The sequence below is a fragment of the Rutilus rutilus genome, assembly GCF_951802725.1.
Source record: "Rutilus rutilus genome assembly, chromosome: 24".
In the NCBI taxonomy this organism is placed as follows: Eukaryota; Metazoa; Chordata; class Actinopteri; order Cypriniformes; family Leuciscidae; genus Rutilus; species Rutilus rutilus.
This window is the reverse complement of record NC_140228.1, coordinates 4,503,080-4,525,072: the sequence shown is the minus strand read 5'-3', so window position 1 is coordinate 4,525,072 and position 21,993 is coordinate 4,503,080. Positions and strand designations below refer to the sequence as shown.

At 37.7% G+C, this 21,993-nt stretch overlaps 2 protein-coding genes and 1 gene segment (V, D, J or C); 2 read left to right on the top strand and 1 right to left on the bottom strand.

The window, feature by feature from the left end:
• Positions 1-13,562, bottom strand: part of ankfn1b (ankyrin repeat and fibronectin type III domain containing 1b) — an 84,996-nt gene extending 71,434 nt beyond the window's left edge. The window contains exons 1-2 of one of the 3 annotated variants that reach the window (XM_084398462.1): positions 13,325-13,562; positions 8,912-8,976 (exon numbers count right to left, since the gene is read on the bottom strand). In XM_084398462.1, the coding sequence (XP_084254588.1) occupies positions 8,912-8,961 (50 nt within the window). In that variant the 5' untranslated portion in view covers positions 8,962-8,976; positions 13,325-13,562. Of the gene's footprint in view, positions 1-798; positions 1,252-8,911; positions 8,977-10,798; positions 10,923-13,324 lie in introns of those variants that run through there. The other 2 variants (XM_084398461.1, XM_084398460.1) reach the window with 2 other exon arrangements.
• LOC311284461 (Ig kappa chain V-III region MOPC 63-like) overlaps positions 1-21,993 on the top strand; it is a 945,935-nt gene that overhangs the window by 594,258 nt on the left and 329,684 nt on the right.
• capn15 (calpain 15) overlaps positions 17,471-21,993 on the top strand; it is a 27,129-nt gene continuing 22,606 nt past the window's right edge. Inside the window, exons 1-2 of one of the 3 annotated variants that reach the window (XM_084398464.1) lie at positions 17,471-17,724; positions 20,956-21,730. In XM_084398464.1, the coding sequence (XP_084254590.1) occupies positions 21,546-21,730 (185 nt within the window). In that variant the 5' untranslated portion in view covers positions 17,471-17,724; positions 20,956-21,545. Of the gene's footprint in view, positions 17,725-19,447; positions 20,255-20,955; positions 21,731-21,993 lie in introns of those variants that run through there. The other 2 variants (XM_084398465.1, XM_084398466.1) reach the window with 2 other exon arrangements.

Sequence of the window (21,993 nt, the reverse complement as noted above, 5' to 3'; positions counted from 1 at the left end):
AAAACAGAAAATGATTAGATTTGAAATGATATGAGAGTGAGTAAATGATGTCTCCTGCTTCTCAGAGGTTTCTCCTGAGAAAAAGACCCAGTTAATCTCACATGCGTCTCTTCTAGAGTTTCTTAAGAGATCAACGATGTCTCAAATTTGCCAAGACACAGAGACTATCTGAGCTGCTGCACATTCATTTTATAGTTCTAATCTATACTCTTACTGTACCGACTCATTTGTTTAATTCTCCAAGGGAATTTTTAAATAAAATCAGATGCAACATATCCTGAGCTAGAATAAAACAAAACACCTGAGCAATAAAGTCACTAGACTGCATTCAGAGATTTGATGTATAAGCACACCTTTTCAAAGGTTCATGAATAAAACATCCTGATGATTCAGTTCAATCCCTGCCAATCACAGTTCCCCGTCTGTTCTAGATTCTCTCATCTCATTGGCTGCTCATTTCTCTCAACCCGCCCTGTTCTGTCCTCCTCCCACTGACCAGACGTCCAGGTAAACTGACTGCACTCGAACCACTCCAGGAACCACTACACCCATCAAGTACTGTTAACCAAAATATACAAAAACATCATTAAAGATTTTATCCGCTATATTTACAGGTGATTCATCAATTTGCTCGTCTCTTTTAAAGGCAATGCCACATGAAATTCACATGTCAGCATTATTAGAGTATTAAGAAAATATACCAGCTGTTTTCAAAATAAAAGTCTGGAAATCTCAGGCAGGACACACACCCAAAATTCCTAGAATGCACACTCTCAAATCCCGCAGTTTTAGGAGTACCTGGCCTCGGCGACCGTGCAACAGTAACTGCCGCTGCGACGGGCATCCCTCCGAGTCATGAGCTCATCTCTGGAACGCCGACGGTTAAAGTAATCCGTAAGTTTCCCGAAACTTGCCATTCTGTCCCTCGCATGCGTGTGCGTCCGCGTTCTGATGTTCTTCCACGAGCTGTTCTTTACTGGAGTAATTCATTCACTCATTCTCCTTTCCTCTCACATCCCCACAATTCCCCACTGAACATCGGCGAACGCGGAGCAGCAGCAGCAGTCGCGTGCCCGCCTGAGCCTCGCTCGCTCTCACACTGAAAATAGCAATGCTTATAACTTCCTTTAAGAGCAGCGCTGCGGGCGCAGGGTCTCTCCCAGAGACAGGCGCGTGTGAGTTTACTGTGTCTTTCAGCATTCTCCCCAGAGCATCATCAGTGCTGCGGCAACATCATCACCATCCTGCATCTCTCCCTCTCCCTCTCACCTCCCTCTCTCTCTCTCTCTCTCTCTCTCTCTCTCAAATGCGTGCCGAGCGCTCTGAAAGAATAAATATCATCTAGAGGAGAGGAGGGGAAAAAATTAATGACTAAAAATGAAAAAGGTATCAGAGTGAGAAGGCAACACCAGCTAGAATCAGTGATTTCATATCCATTTGTGTGTGTGTGTGTGTATGTGTGTGTGTGTGTGTGTGTGTGTGTGTGTGTGTGTGTGTGTGTGTGTGTGTGTGAGAGAATCATTCTTTGATAAAGACAGCAGCTTGGGCTGCACTTCAGAGAGTGGAGTTCACAAAATCAATACAGGCAGAGATGGGAGAGCATCGCTCGTCTTTTGTTTGCTTCACTACATCCACTGGTTTCCTCTTTTAATGTGCTGGCCAGATACTGAAACAGAATTAATATACCAAGTAAAATACACAATAAAAAAAAATATTTAAAAAAGGACAACGGCTAGCATCAGACTGGCACATTTTTTCGCCTGCTGCAAGCAAAACGGGGTGCAGCTCTCCGAAATATATTGCACATTCATGGCAGATTTACAGGACTGTGTCCGCCGCTCTCAGTGAGAATTAATTGTGTCCTAGCATGTAACTTGGTCCAGAATCCTGCTTATGCTGCCGTCTGCGGTTTTTCTCTCCTGCTAGAAGCTGAACATGGAGGGAATGGATGTAACAGAATGTCATGGGAGCCAAATCAACCATGAGCTATCAAAGCAAACGCAATCAAACACACACCCACACTTCTCGTTTCTTAAAGCATTTTGGACTTTTAAGTCTGCATGGTTTTAATTGCAAGAATCTTACATATTAAACAAATGTTTGGACCTGTTTTTCGTTAATAGTGTCATTTGAACAGATAGTTTAAAATTCTCTTTATTATTTACAGTACTCGCCCTCATTTCACTCCCAACATATGATTTACAAAAAAAATCTGTGCCATTTTCTTTAAAATTGCATGGAAAAGGGTGACGATAGGAAAAAAAAATATTGTAAAAATATTTCATAATATTGTGAATATTTGGTGGGTTTGGTGAAGATTTGGATTCATGCTTTCCAGTGTGCATTAGCACACAAAACGGGTATATGTGAACATCACGGACAAGGGCTCTGAGCGTATCATACATCTAGGGTTGAAAAAAACCGTGCTAGTAACAACAATGGAGATGATGATCATGATATCCACTGCCTTTGGGAGAAACATCAAAAATAGCAAGTATGCGTCATAACCTGACTTCTCCAATCAATACAGCTTCAGGTCACAGCTGTGTTAAGTCATATTTTTTACACTGCTCTAATCATGTGTTTCCTGACACTCTAATATCAAACATTCAACTCTGCGCATGATGAAAATGATATTTCATTTGATACTATGCCTGTCTGAGCATCCAGCCAACTAGGGTCGCTAGTTCCGTCGTCATCAGTGTAGATCAACGAGTCAGTGTTTCCTAAAACCATTGTTCCAACAAACATTCGCAAACAGCATTGCAAAGTTGTGTGGTTGGAACGACAGCTCTCGCCCTGTTATTAGAAGCATCATTTCTTGTTTGCATGACATGTAATAAATCCTTATCTTGAGAAAAACAAGCAAGCTGAGATTCGGAAAAATCTATATCTTTTAATATTATAATAATATCTTATATTAGGGATTACAATTATGAATGCCACAATTATGTAATCATTTAAAGGCGCAATTACAACAAAAAAAAGTTCACATACATTATTCTGTGTGCTTAAAGGCACAATATGTAACTTTTTTGCTTTAAAAATAGCAAAAATCACTATATCTATGTTATATTTTATTTTTTGTTGTGTACTTACATTATCCTGACTGTTTCCAACAACTTTCAAACCAGGAGAAATTTGTAATTTAATTCGAAGACACGTCCCGTTTCTTTATTTCCGTTTTGTCGCCGTCAATGTCGTCATATCCGCGTTCTCCCTGGTTTCCGCTCGTACTGCCATAGCAACCAGAGCCCTCTAATAGTAACCAAGGCGACAGACGTGGACAACTGTGTAGTTCGCAATGTCTATTTGCACGCTGTTGTTGTTTCGTTCAAACATTATGGACCATGGCAAGCAGACTTTGGATAAAAAAGGAGAACTAAACCGAGAATCAATATCAGCGCGGTAGGGATGCGCGGTATACCGGTACTGCAAAAATACCGGTATATATTATATTTCAAACGGTACAATATCATAATTTTGCTCACTTCGGTATTTGATGCGCTGCTGTTTCGAAGTTCACCGCTAGGCGGCAGTGCGCTACCCAAACTGACGCGGGTCACGCAAAACCGGCAAACGGTGACAACGGAGGAACACGATGGATCAAACAGATGAAGCTCATTCTACACGCCCGAAATTAATAAATAAAGAGAGCAATAGGAGTGAAATATGGCATTACTTTGCCTACAAAAGTAATGAGAAAGGTGAAGCAACAGACCTCAATGCACCACTGTACAAACGCTGCTTTAAATTTGCCACGGGAGGCAACATATCAAATCTGGCTAACGTTGACCACTTGTCACTTGATCATCCTGACTTGTTCAAAGAGTTCAGAGATCGACACGTGAGTCCATCATTCAACTGATTTCATTTAGACTTTTATTCACAGCGCACATAGAGCTTATCAATTAAATATGACACGGTAAACACGAAAGCTCAAATGTGCTTTCATGACACGCTAGAACCAATGAAGTTTAGTTCTCATAATTTTTTTGCCCTTTCAAACAATCATATATTAATTGAATTTGAATGAATAAAGAGATAAGTGATATTAATTTTAGTATTGGTGATAGTAAAATGAAAGGCATATCTATCACTGCTGCTGTGGCGACCGACTGAGGAATCAGCTGAGAGAGAGTAATAGTAGTAATATGGATATTACTAATATGAATGTTAGAGTAACACTTTACATTTAAGCTACATTTGTCAACATTCATTAGGTAACCTGACCTGACAGTATTATAGCATTTATTAATCTAGAATAGATCAATCCGTAATTATTATTTAAATATACTAATACATGTTTAGCATGTTAACATTACTTTATGCATTAAACTAATATGAACCCAAACCAAACAGTAATCAAACCAAGATGAATAAATGCTATAAATGTTGATAATTCTCTTGATGCATGACAGCTAATGGTTTACATTTCATTTCATTATTCTATTATTATTCTATATTAATCAATTATTATAGATAATAGATATTAACCTATTTTAATTGTATCATTTCAGGTGTCCTTTTCTTTTTTTTCTTTTTTTTTTAAATCAAAATTGAACTTATTGTTGTAAGTTCCCTGACTGTTTTTTATTTATTAATTTTATTTATTTTTTCATTTTGATAATTTTTTGTTTGCACATTCGGTGCAGCAGAGTTTCAAGCAGTGTTTTTTAATAAAACTGTTTCAATTCACTTAAATTTTGAGGCTGGTTATTTGTCACCTGTGGTATCGATTTAGTATCGATACCGAGGTATTAGGTTCTGGTACCGTACCGAAACCAAAATTGTGGTATCGAGCCATCCCTACAGCGCGGTGTTTTCGAGATGCCGAGAGCTCCCATAGACGGTATATAAACGAGAGCTCCACGTCCGAGACTTCGACCGCTCCTACATGTACTTTATTAAACAGGTGAGCACAATTACATAAAACTAATCAATGTTATATAGTTCAACAATGATAAAATGTTAGAATATGATCTGTATGTTATTCTAATGTTGATCTAGCTTACTGCTAGTCTCATACAGACAATAACACATACATTTCAACACATTCAAATGCAGTTTAGTGTGATAGTGTAATGTTAGACCAAGTGAAACAGCGCTGCGTTACCTCACAAGTTTAATTTGTCTAATAAACTGACCTGTGAGTAGTAATTCTGCACTCGCGTGTAGTTCGGTAGAATGAAATGTCCATATTCCTTTTATATCCGCGGGACTCGCGTCGCGTGTGGAGCTGATAGCTGTCTCTTAGTAATCCCGACCTGCTTCATATCACAGTCATGATAAAAACATCAATGTATTCACTCATCCATAAACATTATTAGATCGGTCTGCTTGACGTTGACGACAAGATCCATAATTCTTAGCAAATGTTGCGTCATCAAACTACGCCTTTGTTATTGTAAAGAGGTTAGCGACCCCTAGCGCCGAAAAATTCCATACTGTACGTTTAAGATGTGTTTTTGTTTTTCTTTCTATAGCTTATTTTAAAGGTGCAGTGTGTAATTTTTAGCGGCATCTAGTGGTGAGTTTGCGAATTGCAACCAACAGAAGTTATGGTGGCTGACAGGAAGTGATGTCGTACCCGCTTCAATGTAAATTATGACAATCGTAGTTAATAAATCGCAATTACAATTTCAAGGGAATAATCGACAATTATGATTTTTGTCATAATCGTGCAGCCCTATCTTATATACAGATGTCATTTACTCCTCTCAAGAGATTTAAAGCGCCGTTTTTGAAGAGTGCGCATGTGCAAGCTTATGATTGAATCTGGAAATAAAGCAAAATCACTGAGAGGAAACGGAGAATTGGTCCTCGTGTCTGCAATTTATAGCAAAAAAAAAAAAAATTAAAAAAAATTCCAGCAAACGGATTCATTAAAAGAAGTTATTAATCCATAACCTGTGTGACATCATTAACCAACGTGGTTGAACGACAAATTTGTGACAGTACGGTTTTGGGAAACAGTCATGACTAGCTAGTTGATTTCTTCAAAGATGCATCGTGCTTTGGTAGTTCAGCGACGAGTTACGTTGTTGTACGGGGAACGCACCCCAGCACGACACAGTAAAGGTCCTCGCACACTGAGTCCGAAATTTTCGCACGTTAAAGGGGGGGTGAAATGCTATTTCATGCATACTGAGTTTTTTACACTGTTAAAGAGTTGGATTCCCATGCTAAACATGGACAAAGTTTCAAAAATTTAATTGTACGTTTGAAGGAGTATTTCTGTGGCAAAAATACTCCTTCCGGTTTGTCACAAGTTTCGGAAAGTTTTTTTCTAGTATGGGCGTGTGTGACGTCAGATGGGGCGGAATTTCCTTATACGGGTCCTAAAAGGGCACTTCTCCCGGAAGGGCGTGCGCGCACCCATAGACCAGAGCGAGAGAGCGAAAGCAGTACGCCCATCAAAGCGCTGTGCTCGGCTTTAGGGAAGTCAATGTCACCAAAGAAGTGGGTTTTTGGTTGCCAGGGCAAGACAACCCTGCACAGATTCTCAAAGAACCCAGCGTTAAGGGACCAGTGGATGGAGTTTGTTTTTCCAGAGCATCAACGGAGTTGTGCAAGTGTTCTTGTTTGTTCCCTGCATTTCGACGATGATTGTTTTATAAACAAGGCGCAGTTCGACGCCGGATTTGCAGATCGTCTAATGCTTAAGGATGGAGCAGTCCCAACGAGAAAGGTTCACGGTCGTGCGTTGAAACCGCAGGCGGTGAGTAAAACTGCTTCAAACGTCTGAGTGTTGTTAGCTATCGGCACGTAAGCACAGCTTTAGCTCCGCCCACAGGGCACGCCTCCAGCCGCTCGGTTTTTTCCGTAAAGACTCGGTACAGCCTATCTTTCTTTTATAAATATAATAAAACTAAAGACTTTTTGGAGATATGAAGGATGCAATACTACTCTATAGGTACTCAAGACTAACATGAGATTGACTGAAACTGAGTGTTTCACCCCCCCTTTAAAAAATAAATACAACCTCACAAATTTTCGTCCGTCATAAAAAATGTTGGATCGGGTTCAATTTTCTGCGTTTTTCGCATCCGTAACAAGCATTTGAATGGCAGCAACTAGCAACGCTAATTGTAACCAGGGTATTGTTACAGTTCATCTTTGATCACAGGAATATATTACATTTTTCAATATATTACAACTTATTTTAAAATTGTAATAATATTTCACAATATTTTTGATCAAATAAATGCAGCCTTGGTGATTAGAAGAGACTTCTTGCAGAAACATTTTAAAAATCATACCAACCCCAACCTTTTGAACGGTAGTGTAAACTAGAAAATAGGCCTATACTTAAGATATTGGCCCATACTTAAAACATGGCACAGAAAAAAACAAATAGTTTATTGTACTAAAAAGATATCCCTGATATTATTTTCTTTCAAAATGGACCCGAACAATGCAAAACCAGGAGAAACATTGTGCCATGAAAAAACAAGTCATAGAATGCTTTTCAATCCACAAATCACCAACATTCACGGTGGATTTAACGTAGCACCGCTAACTGTAAACCATGGTATTGTAGAGGCAGAAATAGTCTAATGTTTTTACACTATTCATTTCAGGGTTGGTACAACCTTTTGAGAGAGAAATTCAAGCACTTTTCAAGGACTTTCAAGTGATTCACACTAATTCCAGCGCTTCAAAGCTCTAAATATTATCCAGTTTACAAATGTGCATTTTCCCATGAAATAAACATTTACTCCCCTGGTTTTACAGACCAGGCTTAAGCCTAATCTCGGACTAAAATTTTAACTGAAAGCGACTTGCACTAAGATATCTTAAAATAGGTCAGGGCCATTGTTTTGTCTCAAGATGCACGCCAGTAATGTTTTAAAGGCACGTTTATTAAAGCTACTTAAATGCCCTAATTCAACTAAGGCCTAATCTGTGTCTGTGAAACTAGACTGTAATATTATTCGTTACTGCATTCGTTAAAAATCCCCCCACCCCCCAGAACTCAGCTCTCAAATGTGGAGAAGAAACATTGCCCTCTTTCTCGCACACACCGGGCGAGCAAGCGACGAGGATGTTTTTAAATCACAGATTATTGATGCTGATGGTGGTTTGTCAAGTCTATCTGCCTCTGAGGACAGCTCACATACGCACTAACAGAACCAAAACCATCACAGACGAGACGTCAGAGTGTTTTGATAAAGGCACATCTCCCCTGTGTCCGAAAAATGCGTACTTCGCTGTGACACAGTGTGAATAAAACTGTACGTCAAAATGAGGATGTCTGACAACTCTATTATTTCACCTTCTTTTTCTAAAATAAACTTGTTTCTCATGATTCAATTGCACTAAGGCTCCACCTTTTGGCCACACCCACCTTCAATAAATCTACATATCGGCTGCAGTGGGAGGGACAATAATGAATGAGGTAGGAGGAGCCAAAGATGCTATTTTTAGCCTTAACTAGCTTCAACTCACTAAACACTGCCTCACAGAGAGACGCCAGAAGATGTGATGGGCTTTAAAATGACTTTAAGATGTCCAACAATGTCCTGAGGAAGTGCGTTTCAGCAAAATGACATTAGCACTGCCTGTTAAACAGAATTATCATCACCACTGCTCATCAATATCGCGTCAATCAATTTGAGCTTAATTTGGCATCTCAGTAAAAGGTCTGAATATTAAAACTGAGAATACTGGAGAAAAGGTAGCCAGTGTAATTTCAGTTTTTATGGACGCAGAGTAAATTTTGGCTGATACCAACTCTTTTTTTTTAATCCGCCAATGCTGATATTGTTAATATGGCCGAATATTGGCTGATTTATAGGCGTCTGAACGCTTCTCTAAAAGCACAGAACATCAAGGACTGTCTTTAGGGCTTTTAAACATGATGAATATTGATGTGAGTGTTAATGAAATGCAAAACGTGAAGACTTACTCCATCAGTGTGTCCGTACTGAATACATCAGCATAACAGCCTGCAAACATCACGCCAGAGCCATCCTGAGAGAAAGGGACACAAAGAGACGGCTTGTTCATGTTCACGCAGGAAAAGAGGAAGCGAACGGCACTAGAGCTGCTCCACTTCACCTTTAAATGTTGTTCGCAGACAATTGGTTTTCGAACCTGAACAAAACACTTTTGTTTATATTGCATAGGGGAAAAAAAGTGAAATAAACCTTGGACATTTTACCTTGGACATGCTGTTCCAAACAGCATATATATATATATATATATATATATATATATATATATATATATATATATATATATATATATATATATATATATATATATATATATATATATATATATATATATATACACACACACACACACACTACCGTTCACAAGTTTGGGGTCAGTAAGAATTTTTATTTTTTTGGAAAGAAGTTAAAGAAATGAACACTTTTATTCATCAAGGACACATTAAATTGATCAAAAGTGGCAGTAAAGACATTTATAATGTTACAAAAGATTCTATTCCAGATAAATTATGTTCTTTTGAACTTTCTATTCATCAAAGAATCCTGAAAAATAAAATGTATGGCGGTTTCCACAGAAATATGAACCGTTTTCAACACTGATAATAATCATAAATGTTTCTTGAGCATCAAATCATCATATTTAGAATGATTTGTGAAGGATCATGTGACACTGAAGACTGGAGTAATGATGCTGAAAATTCAGCTTTGATCACAGGATATAAATTACACTTTACTATATATTCACATAGAAAACAGCTGATTTACATTGGAATAACATTTCACAATTTTTACTGTATTTTTAATCAAATAAACACAGCTTTGCTGAGCAGAAGAGACCCTTTTAAAAACATGAAAAATCTTAGCGACCCCAAACTTGTGAACGCCAGTGTATATAGTTGCACAATTTTATAGCATTTATATGAAACTGATATGAAAAGCATATACCGTTAGTGGCCAAAAGGGGATATTTGTTTTTTAGTTTTGCTTTATGTTCGATTAAAACATCAAAATATGAGGAAAATTTAGTTTCATATTTTTTTTTATATTTTAAACAAAACACTAAATTTGGTTTAGGTATTTATCTGACAAAATTATTTGGCAAAGAAAGGCAACAGCTACAGGTTTTATTTTACTATGCAAAAACAAAACAACAACAAAAAACATAGAAAACCAAAAAGATCACAGGAAAAAAAGCATAAATGACCTACAACACAATGAGTTATTAATATTTCATTGGTTCTCTCTTGTTTTTGCACGTGTTTATTATTTCTTTGTATGACATCCTCCAGGCCAAAAATGATGTCGGCACAGTTTGCCATGTTCTTTGAGTTAAAACAACCGACTCCAAGCACAACTACAGAATATGCTTACAAAATCTTTAACGCATTTTGAATAATATTTGAATAAAGGGTTAATATGTGCATTTTCGTAGGCCGGACATCCCTTTTGGCCACTACTGTCGCTCAGCACAAAACACTGTCCTCTGGGGAAGAAGATTCATTTAAATCCATGAACCTTTACTACAGGAAACAGATTTGTATTGTATTATCATGCATGCTTTCCTTCATCCTTACATCCTGGATGTTGCATCATTGTGTGTGTGTGTGTGTGTGTGTGTGTGTGTGTGTAATGTAAGCCCTAAGGAAGCAGAAAACAGTCGTATTCCAGCGTCTCTACAAGTTCAAACAGAGTCGCAGCTCGACGTGAACAGATGCTCTTAGCGTGACAAACTTCATCATCATACTTTACACATCTCTCATTCAGACGATCACCCGTGTTAATCTTCCGCTGATATTTACGGGATAATGTAATGCCACAATGTAAAGTGAGTCACCCACCTGACAGCTCATCATCATCACTGCCACCCTCAACGCTCACTTTCCCTGCCTGTGACTCACTTCTCTGAATGTCAGCGAGGAATAAAAGGGTCGACTTCACCATCCATGTAATGATTCACGAGCTGTTCGGTTATGAATGGAGGAAATGACACACTTCATATCAGCTCATTTCCTGTGGAACTGGACAAATGCATCTCAATCCAACGTCTCCCACTCACAAACACACACACACACACACACACACACACACACACACACACACACACACACACACACACAAGCAACAATAGCAGCCCTTTCCTTTAGTCACTATGGGCACATAATAGTGTGTGTGTGTGTGTGTGTGTGTGTGTGTGTGTGTGTGTGTGTGTGTGTGTGTGTGTGTGTGTGTGTGTGTGTGTGTGTGTGTGTGTGTGTGTGTGTGTGTGTGTAAGCATCCTTTTCCTGACCCTGCTGTATGCAGGACACACCTTACCATCTGACTTCCTCACACACTCAACCTGCAATTCCACTGACCCAAACACACACACATTTACTTGGCTGTAAGAACATCATACACTTGTATGATTTTTGACTTCTATGAACTCTTGTTTGTTTACCTGCAGGTCACTGATGTGACATTGTATTGTCCAAATCTATTAAGTTATTCAGACAATGGCTTGAATACAAATGTTTTGTTTTCTTTATTTGACCATGTTATTTGACCTAAACACAATAAAGAAGTTGAAAATGCTGTACACTGGCATGGGAAAAACATCGCTTGAATACGATGAAGGTGTTTTCAATTTCTAAATAAAAAGTCATTTTGAAATGTATCGTCTTCGCAATCAAAATAGGTATAAAACTGAATGAAATGAATGAATGAAAACCTGTCTTGAAAAAAAAAATGTTACTTGGAACTTTTATTATTGTTGCATTTAAAAAATTAAATAAGCAACAGAGCAATTCTGTTTAAAAATTAACAATAATTGGAAAAACTTTTATCCACCGAAACATGTTGAAGTGTGTGATGTCATATAAATACAGGAAGCCATTCTGATGTCATGTGACAAGAAAATAGTGAAATGACATAACAGAGAGGCCATTAAAGGGGTGGTTGATTATGATTTCACTTTTCTAACTTTAGTTAGTGTGTAATGTTGCTGTTTGAGCACAAACAACATCTGCAAAGTTACAACGCTCAAAGTTCAAAGCAAAGGGAGATATTTGCTTTTAAAGAAATGGCTTTTTAAGGACTACAACAAACGGCTGGTAGAGACTACACCACATTCCTCCCGGGTTAGTGACATCACCAACCCTAGAATTTACATAAACCCCGCCCCCTGAACACGATTTATAGATTATCATGACAGAATATGCGAATCATTGACTAGAAGATAACTACACTTAAGCTACATAAATTCATCAATTACCCATTCAGAAATGTCCTGTTGCTTCTACATGTTGTCACTTCTTCTTGAGTCTTTCCATCATTGTCTGACTCCGGTTTGATCATAAAAGGCTAAAAGTTTTTGAATTTTCAGTGCATGTGTGTGTGAGGTAAAAGGACACGAGCTGTTGAAGCTCCGCCCCCTGTGCCGGGAGCAGCAGCTCATTTGCATTTAAAGGAACAGACACAAAACAGTGCGTTTATTCTCACCCTCAAAAAGTGACTTTAACATGCTATATACAAATATCTGTGGGGTATTTTGAGCTAAAACTACACACACACACTCTGGGGACATCAGAGACTTATTTTTCATCTTGTGAAAAGGGCATTATACCACCCCTTTAAGTTGCTTAAAAACATATTTTTGGCCTTTTATGAAAAGGCACATTTTATTCAGGACAAATGGAGTAACAAGAAAATTCATTGATATTTGTGATTTAAAAAAATATATATATACACATGAACATATATACAAAGTATTCAGCTTTGTATCACAGAAATAAATTAGATTTTAAAGTATATTAAAACAGAAAACCATTATTTAAAATTGTAATAATATTTCACAATATGACTATTTTCTGTAAGTTTGCTCAAATAAATGCAGGCTTGATGAGCATAAGAGACTTCTTTCAAAAAGATATATATATATATATATATATATATATATACACACACACACACATACACATACATACATACATACATACACAGACAGAGAGAGAGAGAGAGAGAGAGAGAGAGAGAGCGAGAGAGAGAGATACATGCAGTGACACACAAACAAAAACATTATTACTGCCATAAAAACACAAAACCCTTCAGAATTATCAAATAATTCTTAAAATCCTCAAAAACCGGTTTCTTCACAAAGGAACTGAATTTGTGTTGGTGTGTGTCTGTAAAACTGTGATCGTTTGTAAACGCAAAGCGACATCTGATCGCCATGACAACCGCTGAACACGAGCGCGCAAAACGAAAATCTCGCAAAAACAAAAGCGAATAGATTTACTAAACCAGCTTCAGATTTGGTAACAAAAATCTCACCCCTGATGACAACAAACACAGTCAGTTAAAAGGATGTCGGATAAACACACGCTTACCTTCAACACAAAGAGGTCGATGAGTTTCTCAAACTCCAAACGCCTCAGTCAAAGTGCGAAAGTTTTTAACTCCTCCAGTGTTTCACGTCTGATACTCCTCTGATATGATTCCATCGATGAAAACATAAAGCACCGGTCTCACTAAGATCATACTGTCCCACACACTTGTTGCTTGTATCTCTAAACAGCACTGTCTACTGACGCTAGTACATTTTGGGCATCAAATGTGTCTAATAATAACCGTTTCCTTTAAGCCACAAACTGCTCTTCCTCCAGGGGGCGCGCGGCCGCTCATTAAGCCGAGCTTCGATATTCACCTCAGGCAGATTTCGAGACGATTTTTGCCTTATTTGGAGATTTGTACACTGCAAAGTATAATCGTTTAAATGTTATAATTCCAAATATTCATATATAACATATAAATGAATATCAGCTGCTGAAATTTCAATGAAGTAATAAAAAGAAAATCTGGCCTTCGCTTAGAAAAGTATCAGACACCACGTGACAACGCTGTCGACGTGCTTCTTCATAAATACATTTTTATATTACAATTATTGTTTTATTTCATGATAAAAAGAAGATAAGTGTCTTAAATTGACTTTTACTTGTGTATTAATATTAAATGTTCATTTTTTTCTGCATTAGTATACTATATGTTTAATATATCCTGTAGATACATGAACGTATGTGTTATTATATCAACAAAAATAGGCGGCCTGAGTTTAATAGACTTGAATTAAATAGAAAATGCACAAAGATAGTTATTATTTATTAGACCGATCGTACCTGACCAATCACGCAAACCCCGGTCCATTAAGCCCCGCCCACGACGTGCTTTAATCATGTTAACTTCCGTTCTAGCCGGTTATTCTATTTCTGTGGGTTTTAAAAATTTCAAGCACGTGTGTGTCTCATTCATGTAGGATATGGATATCTCTCTCGTTGCTCCCGAGAGTAACCTTTGACTTTTCTTTTTTTCTTTTTTTGTCCTGTCTTGCTCATTTTAATTTGAGTTTCGGTTGGTAACGAGAGAAAACGGTCGTCCAAAATAGGGAGTGATTTTAATTAATATAATTTGATGACAGGTCCTTTTGATATATGGGCAGTGTGGCTAATTATTCAATTATGTGCACTTTTGACTAGATTCATTCTTGAAAAATAAGGTATTTGTCCTGGATTTTGAAACACCTTAAAGGATCAGAAATAGGCTATAAAGTTTTTTTTTTTATTATTATTATCTAAAATTTGGCATGATGGTAATGGCAGCCGTAGTAAGGACAGTGATTATTTGTTATAAAAATACAAAATGCACACATTATAATTGATAATGTGACTTTTAAAGTTCCTACACAGCATTTCAACATGTATTCATGGGTGAATCAACACTGATTTGGGGGTTTCGCTAACCTTTTACAACCATTAAAGGTTGTTTTAGGTGCAACAAGGTGCAAAGTAGACTTTTATTGATTTAAACATTTAACATTTTTAATACATGTTTTGTTTTGTTTTCTAAATGAATAAGTGTGGGGGGACAAGCACACAATAGAGAGCCAAGCAAAAATATCTGGGGGACAAACCCAAAGTACAGAAATCCTGGGATATGTAATATCTCCTGGCACATGTGATATTCCATACAAGCTCAAATGCACCGGGTGACATGGAATTACCAGGATTAAATCAGTTCACATGCTGCTATAAGAAGAGACTGAAAAGAATGAATACATGAGAAACGCTACTGAGACTGTTTCTGAAACTGGGAATGAAGTTTGTAGGATTTTCTTTTTTTTTTTTTTCACGCCACCAAGATCTGGATTAGTCCAAAGTCCTGCTACCAGAGCGAGCACTGCACCAGATAGATCTGAATTCTGTTACTATTCAGTGACTCTATTATTTATTCTCTCTCTGATAAATGTTGAGATAAAGTATATAATTATAATATAATAATACTCATTTAGGCCAAAGACATTTAAATGTAGACATAAAAAATGTTCTGCTTCTCTTTAAACTATAAATTTAAATTCAATGTTTTTTGTTTTTTTTTTACATTCTTTCCACATGCAAATAACCCATAACTTATATTTAGTATATACATAACTCAATGCTATCTCCAAGAACAGCTTGAAACCAATACTTTTCTTAGAACTTCCACTGTTAACCACTAGATGGGGCACTTGGAACGTCTGATTCATTATAAGGCTGTTGCTGTCCAACAGTACTGTCGTTCTTCCGCTAGATGTCGCTATTCACCATCAAAACAATAGTGCTGAAATATGTACATGTACTTTATTAATCATCAGTAATTATACACAGCTGTCCTTAAGAGTTTCACAGTAAATGTAACCTCAGAATGGGCAGTACTTACGCTGTCACATCACATTTATGATGAGAACAAAGTATTAAAAATGTGTTTAATATATACAGTACCAGTCTAAAGTTTGGAAACATTACTATTTTTAATGTTTTTGAAAGAAGTCTCTTATGCTCATCAAGCCTGCAGTAAAAAAAAAAAAAAAACCGTAATATTATGAAATATTATTACAATTTAAAATAATGGTTCTCTTTTTTAATATACTTTAAAATGTAATTTATTTTTGTGATGCAAAGCTGAATTTTCATCAGCAAGTTCTCCAGTCTTTGGTGTCTTATGATCCTTCAGAAATCATTCTAATATGCTGATTTATGATCAATGTTGGAAACAGTTGTGCTGCTTAATATTTTTTTTATAACCTGAGATACTTTTTTTAGGATTATTTGATGAATAAAAAGTTAAAAAGAACTGTATTTATTTAGAATAGAAATCTTTTGTAACAATATACACTACCGTTCAAAAGTTTGGGAACAATAACAATTTTTTTTTTAAGAAATTAGTACTTTAATTCAACAAGAATGCGTTAAATTGATAAAAGGTGATGGTAACGATTAATATTGTTAGAAATGTTTTTATTTTGAATAAATGCTGTTTTTATGAATAAATGCTGTTTACGTTTTACTCATCAATGAATACTGAAAAAAGTATTCAAAAATATATATTAAACAGCACAACTGTTTCCATCATTGATCATAAATCATCATATTAGAATGATTTCTGAAGGATCATAAGACACCAAAGACTGGAGTACTTGCTGATGAAAATTCAGCTTTGCATCACAAAAATAAATTACATTTTAAAATATATTAAAAAAGAGAACCATTATTTTAAATTGTAATAATATTTCATAATATTACTGTTTTTTTTTTTTTTGTTTTTTTGCTTGATGAGCATAAGAGACTTCTTTCAAAAACATTAAAAATAGTAACGTTTCCAAACTTGGACTGGTACTGTATATATATACTTTATACTCAAAAAAAATATGGCAAAAGCGAAACTGAGCCTGTGGTAAATTACAAAAGATATATATATATATATATATAGCTATTTCTTCTTATCTTATCTTTTGCAATTTACAGGCTCAGTTTCACTTTTGCCATATTTTTTTGAGTATAAAGTATATATATATATATATATAATATATATATTTGGAAATCGAATGAATGGCTGTAGAAAAATGGTCACCCTGAGGCCCAGAAGCTGTCTCTAAATATTCAAGTACTTTATATGAATTATCCTTGTTTGTTAACATTACATTCAACGACAATTAAAATATATTACTGTCGTTTTAGTGTGTAACATATTGTCGAGTAGAAGGCGTTGTCACGTGATAACTGTTACTTTTCTTTGCGCTTATCAGGATGGACCAATCACAGTTGATTGTATTGGCTGGACGAGGATTGAAAATAATTATTTTATAGACTGCAGATTATTTTTATTTTTATTATTTATTTTAATAGATTTAATAGATTATTTTACACACAGTTTTTATCAAACAAATATTTTTAATAAATAAAAAACAAAAACGTCGTGGGATTTCAGGTTTCTGGGCCACCGAGCGCCCCCTGTAGGAATAACCCTGTGCGTTTCCTAGGAAACAGTTACTGGCCGACAACATTTGCGGTCCAATAAGAATTGTACCTCTCTCTCCAATACACACAAGGCATTTTGGGAAACGAGTTTCAGAAATCCGCATTCTGAACAGGAGCTGCGCAATCTGAGCAGCGCAGCGCCGTGATCGAGTGCGGGTTTACGTCGATTGCGCAGTGATCGGTTTCTTGTGATTATTACCATAGAGCATGAGGAACCCTGCGAGATTAATGCAGTAGATCAAACCAGCCAGATCACATCACACGTCAACCTATCCACAAACGAGCATGGATCGGCGGAAAAAGCAGCTCGTGGAGACTGAAAGCGCGTATTTATGAAGGTTTTATGGAATAAATTGCTCATTCCGGACCAAAGTTAAACGGGCAAATCAAGGAAGACAAGATCAGATCGGTCCATCCAAAGGTCTCCCTGTGCTTCACGAGTAAGATCACTTTTTTAAACACAGATTAAATAGATCTAACATCAAAACAAACATCACGTGTCAAGTTGTAGGTTATATTTAATGTAAATGTGTGTGTTTTGAGGGATTCTGTCTCTTTAATTGCTCGAGCGACAGTCAAATCGAATGTTACACTGTATCGTTTCTGTTCAACTTCCTTGGCGAAGTGATACATTGTAACATTGTGTCATTGAAGGAACTGTTGGTTCTAAACTCGAACGCTGGTTTTGTAATGGCTTAAGATGTGATTTGACACCGTTTAGGCTCTGGTTTAGTGCTGGTTTATGGATGCATCTGAAGTAGGAAGTGAATTCTGAGATGTGGAAATTTTCCTTAAGCAACTGAAATTTGGTATTTTAATCAGTGGTGTGTGAAAACATCAAACTGAGCTGTGTGTGTGTGTGTGTGTGTTTGTTGTTATATGAATCACTTCATGAAAATGCTCATCTTGACTAATAGAAACAATTCAATTCATCGAATCCTCATTCAGACTGAATGTCTTTCACTCTCTGTCATTCTCAGTTCTGTTTTCTGCGTATTAGTAAGAGTATTGAAGTGCAGTTTCATTTGATCCAATGGTTTCTGTTTGTCTGTATTCAGCAATGTGTCTGTCTCTTTTGGATCAGTTGGCTCTGAATATATACAGTGTGTAACAGGTGTTACTGTAGTGTGTGTGTGTAAATGTAGTGTAAGTACAGTTAGCTTTATATCAGAAGTTTATGGTATGAGCATATTGAGGTGTAGTAAAGGTGTGTGCGTTTGAGATGGTATGGTATGGAGATGGCATCTCAAAGGTATGAGCATATTGAGGTGTAGTAAAGGTGTGTGCGTTTGAGATGGTATGGCGATGGCATCTCAAAGGTATGAGCATATTGAGATAAAGTAAAGGTGTGTGCGTTTCTGTGCAGTGACTCATTTTCTCATGAATCTGCAGTTGTCAGTGTCACATGTTAAGTGTGTGTGCATGTTTTGTGATTGGGTATTTTGTGGTTTCAATAAGTGGATTCACACATCGGCTCTCTCACCCTTCAGGAATCTGTAGCCGGTTTTCATGTGTGTGTCTACGTATACATGATCCTGTCAGACTGGTTTTATGAGCTGAGGTATTACGAAAGTGGAAGAACATAATTTCCGTGGAACACGCACTGAACACACCTACTGGACCAACAAACTTTGTGAACATGCAATCACTGGCCTACTGCTCTTTCACCTTATGATATTGCTATCATTAACGCATTGCTCGTTGAATGCGTACATTCTTATGTGACAGCCCCTGTTTCTTTGGGACTTTTTTATTTTTATTGTTTGAAGTTTGCATTAAGAATATTTAGTAATGCATCTAAATAGCCAGTTACAGGAACATTAGGATTCTGTCCTCTAAACATTTTCCACATTCTGTACATTAGCAAGTCAGCATTCTTTTAATAATGCACTGATCTGGAATTTTTATGCCAATTTCTTCAGTATCTCTCAAAATATAGAAAAAATTGGCATCTGTTTAATGCTTAATCACATTAACAAAAGACACACGACTGACCTCCACATACAAATATGTTCATCACAGCACATAAACCTTTTGTAACGGCATGCAGTCACCCTTTCATTTTTTTCTATTCACTTTAAGACATTTTGGCTGGAAATTAATTTGAATAGTCCAAAAATATTGTCATAATTCAGAAATAGTTTATATATATATATATATTTCTTTTATTAATACTTTAGTTGAGATTTTTGAGGTGAAATACGACCCAGAAATGTTCTTGACAGGCTTTGTGAGATTCACCCACTTATAATCTAGATTATTTGTGTACATTGAGACGAGAGATTCTGAATCCTTTAGGAGAGCCTGAGCATTGACTCTGCGCATGCGCGCTGCTGACTCGCCGTAATCCTTCCTCGCGCATCTGCGCGTGCTGGAGAGAAACAGGCTGAATTAAGAACCGAATCAAATAAACAACCGCAGCATATGCATGCACGTCAAACTGCGCTTTAGACACACGCATGCTGTCATCATGAGTCCCGTGAGGAGACACGTGAAAGCACCGCTGCAGTTTGGCTGCTGGCTGTGTGTGTTTATGCGGCGCGCGGCATCAGCATCATCATCATCATCCGCTCGAGCCGAATCATGAGTGACCGAACGGGCTCACGGAACCGCACACCCGGACGAGCGCAGTTTAGCCGCAGGGATTTGTCTGTATCATCCATCCGGATGCTTTCGGTGCCGGACTGCCGTTAAGACCCACATCGGACCGGCGGAACCGGAGCGCTCCTGTCCTCACCGGGCCCGAGACCACTGCACCTCACCCGAGCCTCTCTGCGCCGTTAAATATTCATAGTCATGATCTGAGTGTCAAACTTGATACTCGAGTGCCCGAGAGACAGATGAGAACCTTCACAGCCAACGCTGTCACGTTAGAAACATCTGCATGAGCTTTAGATGAGACGAGCAGCTGGATCTAGGAGGACATTCACTGCAGCACCTGCAGTCTGACCCGCTGAGGGCCTCCGCTGGGTCAGGAACCTGAAGACACACACACACACACATGCATGCATACACACTGAGACTTGCATAGGGGTTTGCACACACACACACACATATGCTTGCATGCATGTTATGTTGTTGTTTTATATCTGGCTGATTAGATTTTCTATGCCGTAATCATGCACTTACTAGAGATGCACAATAGGTGCCTAAGTTGGTATTGGCAGATTTAAAAATTTGATTGATGTTTTTAATTATCATTTTAAATATTATAAGTATCATATCGGTCAGAATTAGATACAAAAAGTTACATTTTAGCTCAATGTTTATAAAGTTATCCATCATTTCTGCTGAACGTTAAAACAGAGTTTCAGTGCCTGATTGTAAATATAAAATGCAAAGTTATTTTGTAGGCATGGAAAACATATAGAGTCATTATATCAGTCATATTGGCCATAAAACAATATTGGTTATCTGTACCTTTTTCAAAATATTTTTATTTAAACATTTTAAGATAGTCTTTTTTACTAGTTAAAACCTCTTCGAATGTCCTATAAGTCTGTTTTTAATAGGTTGTACTATACGGCGTGGGTGTTGTTTTTAAAACTGGCCCTCGCGTGTTTCGCAGATTAAATGCATGGGCAGAACATGCACTTATTCGCATGCATAGATATGCTTGTTCTCTGGACGCTGATGTTTGTTTGCGATGAAAGGAATATTTGCTTCTGCAGGCTGGATGAAATGTGACGCATCGTAATCCCAGTGACAGCTGCGGAAAGATGAGCCACAGACAGACAGAGAGAGAGAGGGAGAGAACATGATTAGAGGGACTGCGCCGTGACTCAACCAGTCGCATAGAAAAACAAGACGGGACGCGGCGCTCCAATGGAGACTGGAAACTTTCTAGTTCCTCTTTTAAACCTTTAAACGGTGTGTTTTTGTCTCTAGTGCTTCAGTAATGTATTGTACTGCCATCCCTGAAGTGTCGTCCTTCCTCTCAGGCGAGGTTACGGCAGGTTAAGCGCTTAGAGAGACCGGGCCCGTTGAGCTGAAGGGCCCCGTGGCCCTCGCAGACCTTTGGGAAACGGCACCCGTGGATCCTGTGAACGTTTTTAGCCAGCGGACTTGCATGCATGTGTGAGCGCTGTCAATCACAGGCCCTTCCTGGTGTTGTCGATCTCAGGCAGACTAGAGGAGATGTCTGACCCACCAAACTGAGATCCAGAACCTTTGACCTTTGTCGCTTGTGTGTATTTATGTGTGTGAAAGACAAACAGAGGGACGCAGTGTGTGTGTTTAGAAGTTGCTCGCTGTCGTGGCAATGGGGAGTTCTGCGTCGTCCCTGACCACGGACAGAGAATCAGATCACGGGTTCGGTACGGCTCCGTTCCCCTCGGCCGCTCCGATGGGCTGGCTCAGGACCAGCCACAGCAGTCCGGTGTGGGGAACCACTTTCATCACACGCCAACAGCAGCAACAGCAGCCTATCCCACACAGAGAACGCAGGTAAACGCATGCATGCGCAGACTTCACCTCATCGGGTGATTTAAGGTCATCGTGACTGTTTACTTTGCTGATAAACACTCAACTAAAAAAAATGAAGATTCATGCATTTGAACTGCATATAAATGTCCATTACTACACAGATTTAACAGAAAGAATTTTGAAAATATGATTATTTAAATAAAATAAAATCATTTTTCTGACCTGTTTTATGTACGACTGACAAATATGCATCATTTAAAGTTTATGTTGAAACTATGAACATT